General features: G+C 36.6%; 4 protein-coding genes and 1 pseudogene across 6 annotated transcripts; 3 read left to right on the forward strand and 2 right to left on the reverse strand.

The window, feature by feature from the left end:
* Positions 1-1,875: 1,875 nt before the first annotated feature.
* LOC111789014 (amino acid permease 6-like) lies at positions 1,876-5,211 on the forward strand. The gene is made up of 7 exons (XM_023669626.2): positions 1,876-2,085; positions 2,173-2,406; positions 2,493-2,586; positions 2,849-3,063; positions 3,151-3,281; positions 4,250-4,477; positions 4,594-5,211. Exons 1-7 carry the CDS (start codon positions 1,974-1,976, stop codon positions 5,017-5,019), a joined length of 1,440 nt encoding a protein of 479 aa, XP_023525394.2. The 5' UTR covers positions 1,876-1,973; the 3' UTR covers positions 5,020-5,211.
* Positions 2,706-8,232, reverse strand: LOC111787639 (KH domain-containing protein HEN4-like; annotated as a pseudogene). Its single transcript, XR_015418968.1, has 10 exons — positions 7,117-8,232; positions 6,590-6,908; positions 6,386-6,459; positions 6,199-6,310; positions 5,557-5,713; positions 4,691-5,453; positions 4,236-4,505; positions 4,070-4,144; positions 3,734-3,990; positions 2,706-3,073 (listed from the first exon to the last, which is right to left on the reverse strand). The product of XR_015418968.1 is annotated as a KH domain-containing protein HEN4-like (transcript).
* A 1,130-nt stretch (positions 8,233-9,362) lies between these two features.
* Positions 9,363-9,689, reverse strand: LOC111787640 (large ribosomal subunit protein cL38-like). The gene has a single exon (XM_023667658.2). It carries the CDS (start codon positions 9,687-9,689, stop codon positions 9,363-9,365), a length of 327 nt encoding a protein of 108 aa, XP_023523426.1.
* A 2,879-nt stretch (positions 9,690-12,568) lies between these two features.
* On the forward strand, positions 12,569-15,288 carry LOC111789374 (uncharacterized). Of its 2 annotated transcripts, XM_023670126.2 has the most exons (3): positions 12,569-12,911; positions 13,081-13,709; positions 14,215-15,288. In XM_023670126.2, exons 2-3 carry the CDS (start codon positions 13,096-13,098, stop codon positions 14,933-14,935), a joined length of 1,335 nt encoding a protein of 444 aa, XP_023525894.2. In that variant the 5' UTR covers positions 12,569-12,911; positions 13,081-13,095; the 3' UTR covers positions 14,936-15,288. The 2 variants fall into 2 exon arrangements, with proteins under 2 accessions (XP_023525894.2, XP_023525893.2); XM_023670125.2 differs by having other exon boundaries at positions 12,570-13,709.
* A 1,720-nt stretch (positions 15,289-17,008) lies between these two features.
* Positions 17,009-19,740, forward strand: ERG28 (ergosterol biosynthesis protein). Its single transcript, XM_023669250.2, has 3 exons — positions 17,009-17,203; positions 18,716-18,922; positions 19,288-19,740. Exons 1-3 carry the CDS (start codon positions 17,089-17,091, stop codon positions 19,353-19,355), a joined length of 390 nt encoding a protein of 129 aa, XP_023525018.1. The 5' UTR covers positions 17,009-17,088; the 3' UTR covers positions 19,356-19,740.
* The last annotated feature ends 783 nt before the right edge of the window (positions 19,741-20,523 follow it).

The following is a 20,523-nucleotide window of genomic DNA, read 5'->3' on the forward strand; positions in this document are numbered from 1 at the left end:
ACACCACCAACCCGTAAAAACCTAGGGGAGAATTGGAAGCTCGTTAAGATAAGGGACAAAGTCTCGAAGGTGAAGATTGTGTGTTGGAAATATTAGGATCGCACAACTCACACACTCGATTTAGATGAAGAACACGAAGAATAAAAGAAAGAAGACATTGGTTGTTTATAAGGGTGATGAAATCTCTGTTAAGAATCACGAATCTCCACAATGATATAATATTGTGCGTGAGCATAAGTTCTCAAAGTCTCGTACCAACGTGGGACTCGGACAATATTTACTAGCAGTAGACTTGAGCTCTCGTCTGAGAGGCCTCATGGCATTTTTTTATTTCGAAAACAAAAAGAAAAGTTTGAAGACTTTACACGTTATGGAGCTATCACTTAAGATTCTGAATAACATGCTTGGCCTTATTCTCTACTTTATTTATGTATTTATTTTATAATAAAATAAATAATTGTTTATTGAAAAAGGAAAATTGGATAATAAAAATAATAATAATACGATAAGTGAGTATAATTATTTGGAAAATAGTGCACAAAAAGACGTCGCCAACGACAGGCCAATGTGCGTACGCACCACACATGTTTTTTTTTTCCTAATTTTTATTTATTTATTAATTCCTATTTTTCCATTTTATTTCCTTTACCAAAAATTATTTAATTTATGTAATAAAAATATTAGTATTAATAAATTATCATTTATTTATTTATTAGTTCATGATAAGTAGCAATATTTTAAAAAATATTACTAATTATTTTATTTATTTATTTATTATTATTTTAGTTTATTTAATTAATTTTAAGAAGGTACAAGATATATCTTTATCTATTATTCTCCATTCATGTCGTGATTCTTTATTTAGATAAGGTACCTTCCACTTAATTAAATTTACATTTTGACACATACTCCCATTAGAATATAAATCAATTTTCTAAAAAAAAAAAAAAGATTTAATTAAAATTATTTTTTAACCGACAGTCTATTACTTAACTTGTTGGTGACAGAACTTTGTATTATTAGAAAAGGATGTTAAATGGATGTTAAATTGATTTGCTATATTTTCCACCAATGTCGGCGTATGTATATATAGGTAATTTGGGACATTTTCGAATACTGTTTAGGACCAAAACCATGCATTAAATTAAATATTAATCATGTATAGATCAAAATCGTGCGCCTAATTAAATATGAACTAATGAACCTCTGAATACATGTATCTGTAAGTAATTTTGTTATTAATTCTTTAAGCGTTAAGGACGTGTAAATTCGAAATACGACTTTAAAATTTTGGTCACGGGTTGAATGTAAGAGAAGAATGGGCCAAAAGATAAAATAATAGGAATGGATGGACGAAAATGAAAACATCTTTTTATTATGTGGGGATTTCCAATTTTCATGATGAATTTTGGAGGGCTTTTTAGCAAACAAAAAAAACTATACACCCACTATAGGACGTTTTACATTTCACCCCCAAAATTCTCCTATTTTCCTTTTGACCCTTTTTGAACGTTTGAGACAACTCCTGAAAAGTAGGTAATTTTGAGTTTTTAACTGTTCAGAATCTTAATAGGTTAAAGTTCGAATAAATTTTAGTCCGAATATCATGAACTTTAGATCGGTAACTCTCCAAAAGCTCCTTTAAATTTGGACAAACTTTTACGTAAACGTCGAGACGAACTCTGAAAAGGGTAAAACGGGAATTAAGTAAAAATTGGTTTAAAATAATAGAAGGGATGAATAAAGATTTATTCTTTGAAGATCATTACTACTAATTTAACTTATGAGAGATTTCCTTGCATGACTTGAATTCTATATTCTTCTTTTTTGAGCCAAAACAATAAAACACAATCAACCTTTCCTTATTCGTTGTATCTTTTTTCTTCTCTAAAATCCCACTTTGTGCTTCCTATATTTATATCATAGCTCTCCCCTTCACTTCCCATATCCATCCTCTCTACAAGCAACCAAAAATGGCTACACATCAATTCCCTAAGAACTCCATGCACCTCGACCAAAACCCAGAAGCTGCCTTGGGCGGGTTTGGCAAGGACTTCGATGATGATGGTCGAGAGAAGCGAACAGGTAGTGAAACTTTTATTACTATTTGTGTCTTATCTACTTAAGCTATTACAAGCTGATATACATATACGTGTGGATTGTGGATTGAAGGAACATGGGTTACTGCAAGTGCTCATATCATCACGGCGGTGATTGGGTCGGGAGTTCTATCTTTGGCATGGACGATCGCGCAGTTGGGTTGGGTGGTTGGACCGGCAGTTTTGGTGGCGTTTTCGTTTATCACATATTTCACTTCCACCATGTTGGCTGATTGTTATAGAGCTCCAGACCCAGTAACTGGGAAAAGGAACTACACTTATATGGATGTTGTCAAAGCTCATTTGGGTAACACTAAAACTAAACTAAACTGAAATCTTCTGTTTTGATCTCTCCACCATTTTGTTGAGTTGGGCTATCTTGGAATGGTGCAGGAGGAACAAAGTTTAAGCTTTGTGGGTTAGCTCAGTATGGTAATTTGGTTGGAATTAGCATTGGCTACACCATTACTGCCTCTATTAGCATGGTGTAAGTATACTTTAGCCTCTATTGAAGTCAATCTCCTGTTTCTTTATTAGGTATTAAAAGCTTTGTTCGGTTTTGTTGCTAAGTACTAAACTCCCCTTGTATTTTGTACGCGTCTAATAGGTTCTTAAAGTTTTAAAATATTCTTAAACACGGGTAACTGAAATTCACAACCTAACAGTTCGTAGACCAACCCGAGATGTAAATTAAGATGGTTTAAAATGCTAAGTTAACAATGATTTTGTGACTAACGAAATGAAATCAGAGCGGTGAAGAAGTCAAATTGCTACCACAAGAATGGGCATCAGGCAGACTGCACCGTCTCTGGTGTTCCATACATGCTACTATTTTCGGCCATGCAAGTTTTGCTCAGCCAAATTCCCAACTTCCACAAGCTCTCATGGCTCTCTATTCTCGCCGCTGTCATGTCGTTTGCTTACGCTAGCATCGGCGTCGGCCTGTCCATCGCAAAAGTCGCAAGTATACATACCTAAACACATAAAGATATAAGATTGAAACATAGTTTTTATGGTACAAAATTATGAGTCACATTTTTGTGTGTTGAAGGTGGTGAGAATGGACAAACAAGCTTGACAGGGATTGATGTCTCAGGACAGGAGAAAGTATTCAGGGCCTTCCGAGCTATTGGGGATATTGCCTTTGCTTATGCCTACTCTACCGTCCTCGTTGAAATACAGGTAAGTTCTTTTCTTTCCTATCTACCATTAGAGTTGAAACTTCAACAGCAATTTAAGTAAAGGAATTTCAATAAAAAAGGCAGATTCTAGTTGTGAGTGGGAAGAAAATAAGAGGTGGGTATGAAAATGAAAGGAAAGAAGCGTGGGGGGGAAGGTTGAAAAATGAATGAAGAACATGTAAGAGACATAAAAGTGTGGCTAAACAATAACACTACAAAAATCTTCAACAGTAAGGGGAGCCATTATATGAGAGGCAATGTCAAAGAGTTGTTCTGTTACGGTACGGGGTCCAGTTTCCGAACGACACTGACTTGACATCTTGTTTGCTTTCTTCTTTGTTATTTACTTTACAGAATACTCACATTCACATTTAAAGTAAACTATTGCCTATTTAACCATAAACTTTGAAAATTTAGAGATCTAGTAGATACAAAGAAGAAAAGAGTGCGTACCAATTATCGTTGAACTCTGTTTTTCGTTTGGATAAGAATGATTGTGGTTGAAATTTCGGCTCGGATTTGGATTCTATGGACCATAGAAATTGCGTGGACCACATCCATTGTACTGTAAAGGCGGTCCCAATCTTCAGCACCCAGAAAAATGGCATCTTCCTTTCTTTCTGGGTTTGGGTGCAGATTCTTTACATCACCATCACAGAGTTTCGTATGGATTTGAGACGACGGTCCAACAAACTTCTTCCTGTGGACCCCTTTAAAACCAATCATACAATAAATTACATTTAAAATCTCCAGTTTTTCCATCTTTACTGCTGAAAACAGATGTGTTACCATTTTGATGATGTTCCAACTCTTGTCGCTTGCATCATTCCCCCGGCCAAGGTTTGGCCCAGCATGTCCCTGTTCCTATCATGTTGAAAGCTCACATTCATACGTATTCAAGATAATGTAGCAACAAATCCAAAACTAGCAATGAACTCACAGCTCAATGACCTACCCATGAATTTACAGGACACATTGAGATCAAGCCCACCAGAAAACAAAGCAATGAAGAGGGCAACTTTTGTCGGCATCTCAACCACCAGTCTTTTCTACATACTCTGTGGATGTGTTGGTTATGCAGCATTCGGAAATAACGCACCAGGAAATTTCCTTACTGGCTTCGGATTCTACGAGCCCTTTTGGCTCATTGACTTCGCCAATATCTGCATTGCTGTTCACCTAGTTGGTGCTTACCAGGTGAAATCAATGGATCAGTTCCCAACTCCTACATGAACGACATTTGTGAAACTTAACCTTTTAGTACTCCATCAGTTTATGTTCTAAGTTTTGTACATGAATACTATAACTTGCAGGTATTCTGCCAACCCGTGTATGGGTTCGTGGAAAAATGGTGCAGCACAAGGTGGCCAGAAAGCAAATTCATAACAACAGAGCACATCATCAAGTTACCTTTTAATGAAGAGTATCCGCTCAGCTACTTCAGATTGATTTGGAGGACAGCATATGTGATAGTGACGACTGTGATAGCTATGATATTCCCATTCTTCAATGCTTTCCTTGCTTTGCTTGGGGCTACTTCATTTTGGCCATTGACAGTCTACTTCCCGGTCGAGATGTACATAGCAAGGACTAAATTGCCCAGATTCTCTTTCACCTGGATCTGGCTGAAGATATTGAGCTGGGCCTGCTTGGTCATTTCACTAATGGCTGCTGCTGGATCAATTCAATCCCTGGCACATGAAGTGAAGAAATACAAGCCCTTCCAAGTTGAGATTTGATTAGTAGCAAAGTCCAGTAATCTTATAAACGTCACCAAACAGCATTGTCTCAAAGTGAACTTGAATTTACATCTACTCCTAAATTTTCAACAACCTTATTGGACAGCCTCTACATTAAGGCGATATGTTTTAGTAGGGGAAAAGGAAAAGGAACAATGCAATTTATCAATAAAAATAAATATCTTTCTGCAACTGCTATTCTGCCCCTAAGTACAATATATGCTTACAAGTTTCACAAAAACATGATCATCGTTAGGCTGTGTTTACATATTGAGGGGGGAAATGTCACAAGAGCTCCCAAGTGTATGTCAAATTTTCCAGATTATGGCAAAACTAACTGCCCCTAAGGCGTATCAGCAGTTAACACTCGTCTATGCAACATCCTTTCTCCGAAACAATCGGCTCAGAGATAAGAAAGTGGTCATCGTATACACCTACGATCAGAAATAAATTCCGACTAAGACCAGTGGAAACCAGTACACTGCCCTCCTGTTAAACAATATTTAAATAGCCAAATTGGGCAAACCATATGATTACCAAAGAAAACAAATCAACTAGACTCGGTCTCACTGATAACAAAAGCTTGAATAAGACTCTGGGCAGCATGAGACTGCTCAGGCGTTCCAGAAATGATAACTAGAGTTTCAACTGCTCCTTGCTTTGGTTCGGAAATCGTAATTTTTGCATCAGAAACCTACAAGAAAGATGGGTCCTGTGAGATAGCTGTGACTATTACTACATTTCAGTACATTACTAATCGGAGGTCTAATGAAAAGCTTCTTTCATATTATAAAACTAGATTACTAATTGGAACTTCATTTTTAAACGACTGCAAATGTTTCACAGTGATCTCTCTATCAGAATCACTTTAAGACATTATCCCATACATAAAGACTTTCAGAAAAAGGGAACTAAAGCATGCATGACATGCACCCGTGAACGAATAGGCTCACTTCAAAGATCTAAAAGTACTAAAAAGAAAACAAACATTGAGATCGAGCACAACGCTTCAAGTGAGACAATTACTTATTATGCAAACTAGCTTATGGCATCTATATGATGACATGATGTGTGGGCATTTCGCAAAACAATTTTCTAAATAAATATGTAATATCTTTTTAAAAAAAAACTTTTTCTTTTTGTCCTTTGGATCAAAAATACAAAAATGAATATTCATACCTGACGAATCTGTCTCAAACATTCACCATTCTCTCCACAAATAACAGGGACAAGGTTTCTAGGAACAACTACTTCAACAGTGGTGCTCGTAATAATAGCTGGATTATTTCCTCTGCATAAATAAAATGAAAATCAAACACTGATCTCCATAAGGGAGCAAAAGTAATAGAAGTGGCAGATAGCAAACCCTCCAAATCCAGCCATTCTTCTACGATGGGCTCCTGCGAAGTCTGGCAAGCCAACACCACCTTCAACTAGTCCCTGAAATACTGTTCAAAGGAGAGAAAAGATTATCAACTTTAGACCAACACCAGTCTTCTTTATTTGGCTAAAACATCATCACAGTTACAGACACCAAAAACTAATTGTGGGGGGAAAAAGTGTTAAAGACCTGGGAGCTCCATGGTTTTCTATCAGACAATAGAGAAGGAAGCACCAGGCCTATGAAGAAAAGGAGGCCGATCATCCCGCAAATCACTAAGTGAAGGAATGCCACTAAGAGCATCAAGCTTATGAAATGAGGGGCCTAAATTTGAATAAACTCCTGGAGGTGATAATTCTCTCCTTCCAAAATATGAAGGAAGTCGATCTACGAATGCAGGATTTGGATGACTATTAACTGATGGAAATGCATCGCGGAAAAAATGATGTCTCAGCCGAGTAGTGATCTGCAACATAGCATCTTGAACTGCTTCGGGCTCTCCATTTATCTGTCAGTAAAGTGACATGCAAGTAATGGTTTAAAGTTAGATGCAAGAAGTACCAGATGATGAAGGACGACCAAAATACCCTAACCAAAATAAACATCAAGTACTTGGCATTAATCTGCAGTGATATAATCTTAACCAAATTTGTAAGATCCTGTTATTATCATGTATGATATATGTAACTGGTGAACAAACCTGAACTACTTCTTCATCTTCCGCAGCACACTTCAACAACTTTGATGTCACAGTTTGTCTCTTGCTGAAGAGTCTTAACTATTGCTCCTCCTTTTCCAATTACATTTCCAACTCTCTCAGATGGGCAAAATAACCGAAAACTTTAAATTTCATGAGAAGGTTGGATTCGACCAGGAATGCTGGTTTCATACTGTTTAGGAGCAAGAGAAGGAACAATGGAACGAAAATTGTCAACATCACGCGGCACAGAGTAAGGGTCTCCATGAGTATTAAAAGAACTACTACCCAGATGATATTCATGAGCCCTAGAAAGAGACTGTTCAGAAGAATGTGATGACTGTGCAGTCATGCTTGAGGCGACAGTATCTTTATCATGGGGAGAATTTTCCATTAGCTGCTGAAAAACAAGTTCAAGGGCCTTCTTCACCACATCAACTCCTCCACTAATCTGCATCCATATCATCAAAATAAAAGTGTGAATAAAAATCGAACATTAGAAACTCAACATATCGCCCTGACACAAAACTATGGGCCTTATGGCTAAAATAACTCAAGGCATGCCACCTCCACAGACCACTATTTTCTTTCAGTGATTGCCCAAAATTTATTTCAAAATACCCATAGGAGACAGATGTGCAAAACTTCAACAGTTGGGACCAGCAGTCGGGCAATAGTAATATATTATAAAATGCTTTGATTCTTTTTCCTTTTTGGTTCATCATTTTCTTGTTTCATGCTGGGAACATGAATAAGGGATAACATTTACAAGCAGTAGAACATATACTTTAAACAAAACATCTCATGGAATCCAATGACTGTTCACTAATGATGAGTTGCTACTGCCAATTTCAATTATCAAAAAAATATAATCAAGTTAAGGAAAACACATTCGTCTAAATGAAAAACACAAAAGAAACAAAAAAATAACCCAGCGCCATGAAGCTAGGGGAATGCAATCCCACACATACTGAGAATATCCATTTCCTTGCATCATAAAAAATTACAAACGCATGAGTTTGGCAAATGATCGAGTATTAAATTTTGAATGGCTAAATGAAGTAAGTATGGAGACCATTAAAGCTTAAACTGTGGAGACCAACCCGGCTTAGGCAAGATAATGAAAAGCTTGAAGAAGAGTATAATATCCACTACTAAAAAAAAACTTACAGTAGCAGGGGATATTCCGGTGGGAAATGCCGTTCAGTTATTGAGCTCCGAGCAGTGCAAAAGAAGTTGGAGAAATGACCGAAATCGCTTACACTTGAAATTCCAGAAGAGAGAGCTAGAGGTCATCGGCGTTTTGCATAATTTCTCCGGTTGCTGGTAAGCTGAGTCGGGTCGGGTTTACTATACGGTCCCGACTTGGCCAGATGATGCCATTTGAGCTCTGAAATGTTTTGTCTTATTCAGCTGGCGGGTTTTTTCCGACCCGACCCGACCCGATTAGATGTAATCGGGTGGGGGTTAAGAAGTGAAGATTAATAATAAGTTAGGTGGAGTTAATTAGTAGATTTAATATGTTGATGTTTGTGGTATGAGTTCTAAAGTCTGTGTTTTGAGTGCTGAGTTGTCTAGAATTCTGAAGTCTTAATTTAATTATACTCGATTTTATTTGGTATAAAAGAAAGTATTTTGTTGTTTGAGGCTGTTAAAATTGAGAAAAAGTTGAAAGAGAAAATTAATTTGTAAAAAATCTGTTGATCAAATGTTCTTGATCTCACAACAAATGAGTTGAATTCCACAAAGAAAAAAAGATAATCAAATCTAGCTAAATGCGTTTTCTCCGATATCAATAAATTATTTTTGCATTTGTTATTCTTTTTCAAATATTTCACATCAAATCTTATGGTTGTCTTCAGTCAACCTCAGAATCAAAAGCATTAGTCGAACTGAATCATCAAAACGAACTCGCACAGCAATAACCAACCTAATTGATGTAATTGGATAAAATCATACAATTACTCCTTGAGTTCTTGTGGATTGATGATCAGTAGAATTAGAGAGACGGAGAATCTCAAACATTAGGTTGTTTTGTACTGAAAGGTCTAGGGTTCTACTCCGTGCAACAAACAGACAGATTACGTGCAACAGCCAATTCTTGATTCGACAAATTAATCGAGATGCATTTCATTAATAGAAACAATTCCAGATAGCGGATTGACTAAACAGAGATTTCCGAGCCGCACAATTCCGAAACAAAAGTCTAAATAAAACGTCGATGATACAGATAATACAGGAAAAGAACAGAGAGAGTTACTAGTGTTACTCGCTAGTAGACGGTGCTTGTTCCGATGAAGCAATCGAAGAGGCTACCTCCACATTACCATCGCCAGAGACTGGTGAAACAAAAGTCCAGTCCGGTGGAAGATTCGGCAGAGGAGGATACACAGTCGGCTTGCGCTTAATGTCCCATGGCTGAGACTTCCGTGGCCTCGTTTTCATGTGATGTGCAGTCGCCTTCTTGTTTGGCCTCGACGAGCATTCAATCACCAAACTCCCGCCGGAACATGGAGCAGCAGCATTTCTTGCAGATGGATTCACCAATGGCGGAACCGAAATCCTACAGCCGAAAAAGGTCGAAATCGACATAGCTCCTAACAGAGCGTGAGAAAGACAACGGAGACCTATCAATTGGGATTGGATTCGTTATCTTCGTTTTCTTCACGTTATAAAATATTATGAAAAATCGTCCCATCTTATTGGGCCATTCCCCATATTTCGGCCCATGGGCTTTTTGCTATTAAATTATAAATTTAGTTTCATTTAAAAAATGCCATAATTTTTCTATGATTTTAAAGTTAAATAATATAATAAATTTTCTATATTTTAAATTTTAAAAACAAAGTTAAAAGTTACTGGGTTGGGTTGGGTCGGATTCAAATAGTTTTTTAGACTCAATCCAATTATCCCGATTATAATTTTTTTTAACACAAACTGACCATATATTTTTCAAGTTGCATTAGTCAGAGTCATTTATTCAAATTTATTTATTATTAATAAAAATAAAATGTTAATTTATAAAATATCTATTTATTTATTTCAAATAAATAATTGATTTCAATATATATTTTTTAAAAATTTCTTTCAAATAATTAAAAAAATTAAGTTATTAAAAAATAAATAATAATTACGAAATGAAATAAAATAAATCGATTATTATTATTATTATTATTATTATTATTATAAGATCTCAAAAGACGGCAATATGCACGGCATGAATCCTGAATGTAAGGTATAATTGGCGGAAGGATAATGTAGTTGACTAAATAAATTATTATTATTATTATATATTTTTTTTTAATTATAGAGAATAACCAATTTAATTTAATTTTTTTAAAATAAAAAATAAAAAAGTGAGAATGTCGGAGGAAAAGAATGGTTGAATTAATTAAAATAAGGTCAAAAAATGAGATAAAATCCAACATTAAATAAAAAGTAAGAGATGATGTGACACTCCCACTCTAATTATTTATTGCGTACTATATGTTATGTTTATTATATTTCACATCAAATTAAATTTTAAAAATAAAATGTAATCCTTTTAAACCCCAATGTCCGGTCAACCTAACTGAGAGTTGACCTTTTTTTTTTTTTTTTTTTCATTGAAAATATAATGTAAATGGTCAAAAGCTTGGAAGCTGTGGGACTTTATGATGTAAATTAATTATTTAATTTTATAATGCGAAATCTCCCCCAAATTATATAGTTATTATTTAATTAATTAATCTAAATAATTTTATCGTGGTAATTGTGCAATTAATTTATATTTTTACATCAATAATTTACCTAAAATTATTATTTTAAAAAAAAAACAAAAAACAACATGAAAAGGCACACTAAACGACGGTTGTCGCTGCCCAAAACGCCACCAACTTCAAACCAAACGCACCACAAATTTCCATCATTTTATCCATTTATATATATATATATATATATGTGTGTGTATGTATATATATGTATATGTATGTGTGTGTATGTATATGTATATGTATGTATATGTATTCTATGTTCTCACATGCTTATAAGAAATGTTTCGTTCTCCTCTTAAATTTATGTGAGATCTTACAATTTGTCTGCCCAACATCCTCATTGTCACATTTCATGGTTGACTCTAATACCATTTGCAACAACTTAAGTCCACCGCAAACATATGTTGTCCTATTTGGGGTTTCTCTGTTCGACTTCCCCTTCAAGATTTTAAAACTAATCAGTAGGGAGAGATTACTACACTTTTGTAACACATGTTTTTTTCTCTTCTCCAGCCGATATGAAATCTCACATGTTGGAATTTGGGCGAAATTAGGATGCAAATGGAAAACGAGCATTTGAGCTGAGTTTCTTGCCCCATTTAGCAAATCTCTTCTCCTTCCTCATAGTTATTTATTAGTTGCAAGTAGATATAACTATAATAACTATAACTATATATATAAATATATATATATATATTTTTTGAAAAAAAATCAACCCATCTAAATTATCACACCTAAACCCTTTAAATATAGAGACAATTAAATTAAATTATTGCAATTATGTCAATTTATTATGAAAATTTGTTGTAATTAAATGGAGCCAGTAGCAATGACATTTATAGTAGTTTTATTTTTTAGTTCGATTAATTAGTATTTCAGTTGCAATGGGGCTTCGAACACTGTGAATAGCATCCTTCATTTATAATCATTAGCTTTTAAACGCTATTTTGTATAATTTTGTGATATTTTTTCACGTGATAAATTTTGTGTTCCCGATCACTGTTGCCATGACGATAATTATCCAAATAATTCAAAAAAAATTAAAAGGCTTACAAAACAAAATTAATAATTTAATCCACTAGGACATTCAACTTGTCACATGGAGGTATGCTTTTGTCCATTGCTAATTGCTTGGTTTGGTTGGCTCGCAATCGACGACGGCAGATATTTAGTCTTGTCAAATACACAATGCCTAACACATATTTTTAATATTTTAATATATATATATATATATTAAAGATATTTATTTAAATAAATTTAAAATAGATAATGTTTAATTCTTAAAAACTTATATTTCAATATTACATAATTTTCCACATTTAAAAAAAAAAATTTAATCTTTTAAGTATATTTAACATAAATATGAGAAAATGGTAAGGATTTAACCATTTGGGGAATTGTAATAATAAGAATATGCCACGTCAGACGGAGACAAATGGCTGGAGTTCAAAAGTGCGAAGTGACGTCAGACTGGTATCCGAGTGGTCAATGAACATGAGGTGGAGGGTGGGTATTTTTGGTGGGAGAAAAAAAAAAAATCCTTAAATCCAAAACGGTATGCACGGCCAGAAACAAATCATCTGAATCCTCATTAAAACCGACGATCAGGATTTTTTATAAACCAAGGGTAAAAGTGGAAATTAGAAGAAAAGTCTGCAAACGTGGGACAAGTGGGGCCCACGGGTGTATATAAGGAGCTGAGGGACGTGGCTAGAATATTAAAAAAATGGAAATTAGAGGGGCTGAATTGGCATTTGATTGACAGGCTGTACACAGCTGGAAACCAAATTCTGAAAGCCTTCTCCAAACGCAAACCCTCCCTATTCATTCACAGCCTGTTCTCAACTAATGCTTCTCTCCAAGAACTCTTTCTTCTTCTTCTTCTTCTTCTTCTTCCGTACTTTCTTCTACGAACAGTAATTGCTTCTGCAATTTTGTTGCAGAGTGATTTAATTAAGAGTTCATCCTCGAGGTGGATTTTGATTCGTCTGTACTATTTTTCCCTTTTCTGCACTGCATTCTGAAGCGGAAGAACCGCCGGGGAATCGAGGTTATTGTTCTGGTAATGGTGTTTTTGAGGGAATATTTGCGCCATTTTACACGCATTTCTAGGTTTTGCTTCCATGATTAAGACTCCTTGCTCTGACGGATTCAACTCTCGCTTTCTTTGCGATTTGTTGTTCTTGGTGTGTTGAGTTTTTTTTTTTTTTTTTTTTTTTGTTTGAGTGAAGTGCGAAGGGGCATCCATGGATCCGTGCCCTTTTGTGCGTCTCACTGTTGGAAATCTTGCTCTTAAGGTTCCGGTGGCGTCTAAGCCTACTCGTTCGGTTGTTCATCCTTCTTCGTCTCCTTGCTTTTGTAAAATCAAATTTAAGAAACTGCCGGTGCAAACCGCCGTTGTGCCGTTTACTGAGAATCAGTTTCCCGATGGTCAGGTTCCGTCAACGGCGGCTACGTTTCATCTCAGTAAGTCTGATCTCGTGAAGCTTGCCGGAAAATCTCTTTTCGCTTCGAAATCGTGCCTGAAAATCTCTATCTATAGCGGGCGGAGAGGCTCCACTTGCGGCGTCGACTCCGGGAGACTATTAGGTAAAGTATCTGTACCTTTGGTACTGGCGGGAACTGAATCAAGGGCTACAGTATTCCACAATGGGTGGATTTCAGTAGGGAAAGACTCCAAGGGTTCTTGTGCACAATTCCATTTGAATGTCAAAGCCGAACCCGACCCGAGATTCGTGTTCCAGTTCGATGGTGAACCTGAATGCAGTCCACAGGTGTTCCAGATTCAGGGCAACATTAGACAACCCGTATTCACCTGCAAGTTCAGCTTCAGAACCGGCGACCGGACTCAAAGATCCAGGTTCGTTAAAGTTTTCCCCCCATTCTCCGCCGCTGTTTTCATTCTTTGTCTACTTTTTTCAACTCGTATTCGCCTTTTAGAATCAAACTAGTGTTCTTGTAGCATTATGCTTCAAGCCCTGTTCGTATCTTTTCTCTTTTCTGGTTGCACACGAATTCTTCCTTTCCGCGCGTTCCTAGCTCGTTTTATTAGAATTTGAATGCACTGCGAAACAGCAATGCGTAAAGCTTTGTATTGAATGTACGGTAAAGTTGCTATCAAACTAAGGGTTCTGCTTTACTCTTTCTGTAATGAAAGATTAAGTCCTTAAAAAGGAAACAGACAGGAAATTAAGGTTGTAAATGGGTATAAGAGCATCTTTACTTAATATTCTTCGTCCTCACTCGAATTTTCACCTTGCTCTTACTGTTCTCTGTCCCCTCCGTTGCTAGTTTTGTAATTGTACTTAGAAATTCAGCTGTTTATTCTAACTGGGTTGGGTCCATATTTGGTTGGTTCGTTTCAGATCATTGCCTACAGAATCGAGCAGTTCAAGGGGTTGGCTTAGCTCGTTCGGAAGCGAAAGGGAACGCCCAGGAAAGGAGCGTAAGGGTTGGTCCATCACCGTACACGACCTTTCCGGTTCACCCGTCGCCGCCGCTTCTATGGTCACCCCGTTCGTTGCCTCGCCGGGTTCCGACCGGGTCAGCCGGTCCAACCCAGGATCGTGGCTGATTCTTCGACCAGGCGATGGCACATGGAAGCCATGGGGTCGACTTGAGGCATGGCGGGAGCGGGGTGGGTCGGATGGTTTAGGCTACCGATTTGAGCTGATGCCGGACACGAACGGAGGGATGAGCGCGGCCGGGATTGTACTAGCGGAGTCGGCGCTAAACACGAACAAGGGAGGGAAGTTCGTGATTGACTTGGGTGGAAGCTCAACGGGGAGATCAACGCCGGTGAACTCAACGTCGCCGGCGTGTAGTCCGAGGAGCAGCGGGGATTACGGGTACGGGCTTTGGCCGTATTGTGTGTATAGAGGGTTTGTGATGGGAGCTAGCATAGAAGGGGAAGGGAAATGCAGCAAGCCGAGAGTGGAAGTGAGCGTGCAGCACGTGAACTGCACAGAAGACGCGGCCGCATTCGTGGCATTGGCAGCGGCCATCGATCTTAGCATGGACGCTTGCAGGCTTTTCTCACAAAGGCTGAGGAAGGAGCTGTGTCAACCGTTGGATTTTCTTGCTTGAGATCATCCAACCCACAGCCTCGTGATGGGGATGGTACTTTTTGTTCTTTGTTTTTGTTTGTTCTTTGAGTCATAATTGAATGCGTTTGGGTTTTTGAGTGGCGCAATTTGTCGACGGCTTTTTATTCCGTCGTGTGGGAGTGATTTGGGGTTCTGCTAACAACCATTTTTACAGGGTTTTTGTACAGTCTGTGAAAGAGAGAGTAGAACAGTCGACAGGGCACTGTTTTTGCTCCTCCCTTTTTCCTTTTTTTTAATGGTTGGTGTGTGACATTGTTTGGTGAAGAACAACAAGGGATTGGCTTCGAAGATGTTGTTCTTGTTGATATATATTCAAATCTGACCATTAATTGACCTTCTTGATCCTTACATTATGGTTTTATCCTTATAATTACAGCATGTTTAGGGATTATGATTAGCTGAAGGAACAAGCGTGGTGTTGTTATTATAAAGAATTTGATTGCGTGGGGATTGATTACAAAGTGGTCACACCTTTGTTTTTATTTGAATAATGTTAGTAGGTATCTTGTAACAACTCAAGCATGTCGGCTTTGACTCGTTACGTTTGGTCGTCAGCTTTATGATTTTAAAACGGAGAAAGGTTTCCACACCCTTGCTTAGTTCCCCTCTCTAACGGATGTGAGATTTCACAATCTAACCGTGTCCTACACACAAATTGTGAGATTTTACATCGGTTAGAGAGAGGAATAAAACAGTTCTTAGGAGGGTGTGAAAAACTCTCCCTAGTAGACGCGTTTTGGATAACGATACGTAACTAGCTAAAACGAGCGATATGTACTAACAGTGAGCTTAAGCTATTACAAATGGTATCATAATCTGAGACAGGGTGGTGAGTCAAAGGATGCTGAGCCCACAAGAAAGTAGATGGTGAGATTGGGAGGAGGGGGACATTATGATGGAAAGAATGCATAGTTTGTGAGGGACAGGACAGGGAAATGGTCCAAAATAACAGAGCAAGCAATGGTCCAAAAGGTGGCATTATAGGACACATACAATTCCCCACCTCAACCTCTGTCACACACTACCACTATTACCTTTAAACTCACACCCTTCCCCAAACCACACAATACCCTCTCACATTTCATGTTCCGTTCACAGTTAAGAAAATGAACGATCTAATATGTATTCTTAGATAATTACAAATTTTGTATTGATAACAATCTAGAGTTACGATGTTTCATTAATATATTTTAAGTTATTGATAACAATCTTTATACTTTCGTCTGTTCAATGACTAAGTTTCTTTGCAATTGGATGTAATTTTAGTCAATTTTGTTCGTAGAATAATTTAAATCTCGAACTTTTTAATGGTTGAACTAACTTGGTGGGTAGGGATTGGAAATTAGGTAATGATTCAAATTTGAATTCTTGTGAAGAATAAGCTAAAAAGTGGAGAGAAAAGTGGCAGGTGGAAATAATGGCTAATTGAATTATATAATAAGGTGGGGTTTAATTTAATTTTTTTAATATAAAAAACGTGGGCCTGTACGTACACCACACCACGCACGTGCTATTTGAATTTTGAATGGAAAGAGAACCAAATGAAATATTTCTCATAAAGGTGCGAAAGTTTATCACTAAAAGACGTGTTTTAAAATCGTAGGTACAGCTAAAACGGACAAAACTTATTAGTAGTGGACTTGAGCTCATACAAATAATATCAAAGCTAGACATCAGTCAGGGTCCAGCAAGACACTGGATTTGGATTATGAAATCCACATCGTTGGAGAGGGGAATGAAATATTTTTTATAAAGGTATGTAAATCTCTCCGTTACACAGATGTGTTTTAAAATTGTGAAACTTACGATTATATCCAATAACTTGGACAGTTACAGAGTCGAAATTTTATTAGATATAAATTTAAAATTATGAAATAAACTTATAATTAATTAAAAAAAAATTATATTTATTTTTTACTGTTTAATGATAATAATAATAATAATAATAAATTTAATTAAGCAGAGATTTAAATGGCGACGAGAATTTAAATTAATTTATTTTCTATACTTTATTGCATCGCTGGTTTTTTATTTTTATTTTTATTTTTATTTTTATTTTATTTATTTTTCCCTATTTTGTGAGATCGAGGGCGCGAGCGAGGAGCGACTGGAATTCCTGTAGATCTCAGTGAAATGAAGCTGCTAGGATGGTGGCTGATGCTGGTGGGATCGCTCCGGTTGGCCTCCGTTTGGTTCGGATTCTTCGATATATGGGCGTTGAGGCTCGCCGTCTTCTCCAACACAACCAGTAATCTTTCTCTCTCAGTCATCCATTAATTTAGTTTCTGCAACTCATGTTCAAAATGTGCGTTGTGTTCCTCTCGTATCCAGATGCATGAATCTTGTACTGTTATCTCGTTCATTCTCCCGTGAATATTTGAATTCCATTGAATCAAAATTCGTACTACTTCTTTTATTGCGATGACGATGTATTGTCACGGACTGGAGTTCTTGTCCTGTGTTTCGATCCGTGACCAGAGGGCAAAGACCTAAAGATGATATTTCTCCTTCTTCTCCTAGGCAATGCTGAACTCTGTTTGAATATTTCATTGACCAAAAAAGTGTACTCGGGAGAAGGACGAAATTTGTTGCTTCCTTTTTATTGTGTTTCTTCGTAGATAGTGAAATTCGTAAATTGGAACCTATATATGAAATTGTTTTTCCTTGATCATACTAGTATTACCTATAAAATCAATCCACCCTATTAAATCTTAACCCTGCAAAATGAGCTTAATCAGTTTCTTAGGTTTTGGTTTTGAACCCACATTTACTTGGTTACTCTAATCTGCCCTTCCGCTGCTCATCTAACACACCCAATATCAAGTTTTCTTCAATTTTGGACTTCTGGGATTCTCCATTTCCACTATGATTTCATGCTATGCGTACATCTGTTTTGATTATAAAATTCTAAACAGACGTTTATCAATGAAGGAGACGATTCGAAATGTGACGTATAAGAGGACTGTATACTTGTATACCTTCTCATTTATAAACTTCTATTTCATACTCAAAATTCTCCACAGGGATTTTTATTTACTTTTATTACTAGTTTTTCTTTGCAAAATTGTGTTAGAGGAAAAGCCACCATGGTAGGATATGTCCTGGTGCTAAAGTTTTACTCTCGTGTCATTTCAATTTGAAGGTGAATGAGTTGGAGATGTGTTTAACTTGCTTCAGTAACCATGCAACAATCAAAATGATACCATGGCTCCTATTCTTACACAACATGCAATATGCTCAGTAGTAGAGTTTTATTGAACAAAATATTAGTGGAATATTTTTCCCGTCTCCTTATGTTGCTTATTTGTTATTGTTGTTTGGATATTATATTATGTTTTAATGAGTGAATGTGTCATGTTCAATTACTACTTACACTAGAAGCTTAGGCTGTTATATTATAGGAAATTTGTTTATTTAAAGTGTTTCTTAATCTTCTCAGTACGTGTGGATTCAGAACATTCGCGATAACTATTATTAGTTATAGAAGCATAGGCTTTATGTTGAGAAAATCGTTCCTTCTTCTCCTTATGTGTGTGAGCTTATATTTTAGTAAATAAGAAAAAATAACCAGCATGGATTTCAAGCTAGGTTCCCTATTCTAATATTGCTTTAATTCATCTTTAATTCTAATTTATCTGTCAAGTTAAAATTCATGTATCTATTTAAATCATGGCTTAACTTTTGGTGCCAATTCATGTCATTATCTTAGGGCATGCTCAATCCTGACTATTCTGCTCTCTCTTGCTGTCTTTTGTGATAGTGACTGAAGTTCATGGAAGGACATTTGGAGTGTGGACTCTCCTAACTTGCACTCTTTGCATTCTCTGTGCATTCAACCTTGAGAATAAGCCCATTTATTTGGCGACCTTTTTGTCCTTCATCTATGCTTTGGGGCATTTCTTGACCGAACACTTGATATATCATACCATGTCCATCGCGAATCTCACGACCGTCGGCATCTTTGCGGGTATGATTGCTAGATTAAATTCATGACTGATTGAGTTGGATTTGGACTTCCATACCCATTGTCCTTATATCCTATTCTCTTCTTGTATTCTCAAGTCCTAAACTAGAACAAAAAAAGATTTTCAGAAGAATTTATCTGAACTGATCCTATATCTTGTTATCAGATCTAGTACATAACTAGTGGAAAGCCTGGTACTCTTTTTTATGATATATTTTAGCTAGCCAAGTTCCCATTCACGGTATTGCTTTTATTCTGAAATATGATATTTGTTAAATGATGCTTCTTTTGTTTGGCTTTTTGTTTTTGCCTTCAAACTTTGATTTAAACGTGAAGACCTTCATTGATGTCGAACTTTTTGTTAACAGGGACGTCAATAATATGGATGTTGCTCCAGTGGAACGCACACCAGAGAATTCATCCCAAACATTCTTGATGAGGTAGATGCTTGATTTGAATCTGCAGACGAATTTATTTTCTTAGTTTCAGGGTTTTGAATAAACAAAGAACATCTTCTATACTAGATTAGCTTTGGAAACACTGTTGACCTTCAAAACCCTTGTCTTACCTGATACAATTTAGCCGGCTTTTGTTCAATGGTAATGCCCTTTTGCTGATGCTGACGGGCTTCCAACTAGTACTGAAAATGGAACTCATTTAGCTGCCATCCCGAAGGAACAAGTCATTTGCTTTATGAGGTTTCTTTATTGTAGTCTTTAGTTTTAAGATGGCATTCCTTTTTGGAAGGCTGTATTCTAGCGTTTTAATGTTTACCGTGATTAATGCTCTTGCAATTTAATTCCTGTGAAAAATTTCTGACATGATCGATCCCCTTTGCTTCTGCTATTCTGTGTTCTTTGAAGCTGACATCCATTTATTTTTACATCTAATGGAGAATTTAGAAATTATATTTCAAACTTGTATTGAATAGTGTTATTAAGACAAAAGATTTTGAATGTGTATTAAGGGATTATTAAATAAAGATTAGCCACGATCAGTTTGATAGTAAGCATTTTGCTTTTGCTGGTGCCTCCAACCGCTCAAAACCTACCACTAGTAGATATTGTCCATTTGGACTTGTTACGCATCACTATCAACCTCACGGTTCTAAAATGAGTCTATTAGGGAGAGGTTTTCACACCCTTATAAAAAAATGCTTCCTCTCCAAGTGTAGGATTGTATAGTTCTTCTCATTGGTTACTTGTGTTTGTCTACTAGGGAGAGTTTTTCACACCTTTAGAAGCAATGTTTCGTTCCTCTCTCCAATCAATTTTGGATCTCAAAGTTTCTCTATTTGTTATCCATGTTGCTTGTGGGACAATCTTACAAAGAATGTTTTGTTACTCTTCCCAACCAACGTGGGATCTCACCGTTTCTGTTCTGTTGGTGGGATAACAGTGGTGGGATAACAGTGAAGGAGTTGGCATGCGGAATTGACAGGTCCAGCATTTCAATGTTTTAGTGCGCTCAAATTGGCATCCAAGTAAAGCCATTCACGCATTCAAAAGGAAATAAACATGCACTTGAATTGAAACCACTCACCTTGGTTGCTACATGATGCAGCAGCTGAGCCTTGCACTTTATTCGGTTGGTCTTGAATTTCA

Source organism: Cucurbita pepo, chromosome 2 (assembly GCF_057944985.1).
Source record: "Cucurbita pepo subsp. pepo isolate OVF chromosome 2, ASM5794498v1, whole genome shotgun sequence".
Taxonomy (NCBI): Eukaryota; Viridiplantae; Streptophyta; class Magnoliopsida; order Cucurbitales; family Cucurbitaceae; genus Cucurbita; species Cucurbita pepo.

Bases quoted from the DNA above. Each gene is read 5' to 3' on its own strand.
- LOC111789014 (XM_023669626.2), top strand. From the start codon at position 1,974: ATGGCTACACATCAATTCCCTAAGAACTCCATGCACCTCGACCAAAAC. The intron at 2,086-2,172 runs GTAGTGAAACTT...TGTGGATTGAAG, and splicing joins TGGTCGAGAGAAGCGAACAG to GAACATGGGTTACTGCAAGT. The intron at 3,282-4,249 runs GTAAGTTCTTTT...ATGAATTTACAG, and splicing joins CCGTCCTCGTTGAAATACAG to GACACATTGAGATCAAGCCC.
- LOC111789374 (XM_023670126.2), top strand. From the start codon at position 13,096: ATGGATCCGTGCCCTTTTGTGCGTCTCACTGTTGGAAATCTTGCTCTT. The intron at 13,710-14,214 runs GTTCGTTAAAGT...GGTTCGTTTCAG, and splicing joins GACCGGACTCAAAGATCCAG to ATCATTGCCTACAGAATCGA.
- LOC111787640 (XM_023667658.2), bottom strand. From the start codon at position 9,689: ATGTCGATTTCGACCTTTTTCGGCTGTAGGATTTCGGTTCCGCCATTG.
- ERG28 (XM_023669250.2), top strand. From the start codon at position 17,089: ATGAAGCTGCTAGGATGGTGGCTGATGCTGGTGGGATCGCTCCGGTTG. The intron at 17,204-18,715 runs GTAATCTTTCTC...CTTTTGTGATAG, and splicing joins CGTCTTCTCCAACACAACCA to TGACTGAAGTTCATGGAAGG. The intron at 18,923-19,287 runs GTATGATTGCTA...TTTTGTTAACAG, and splicing joins GACCGTCGGCATCTTTGCGG to GGACGTCAATAATATGGATG.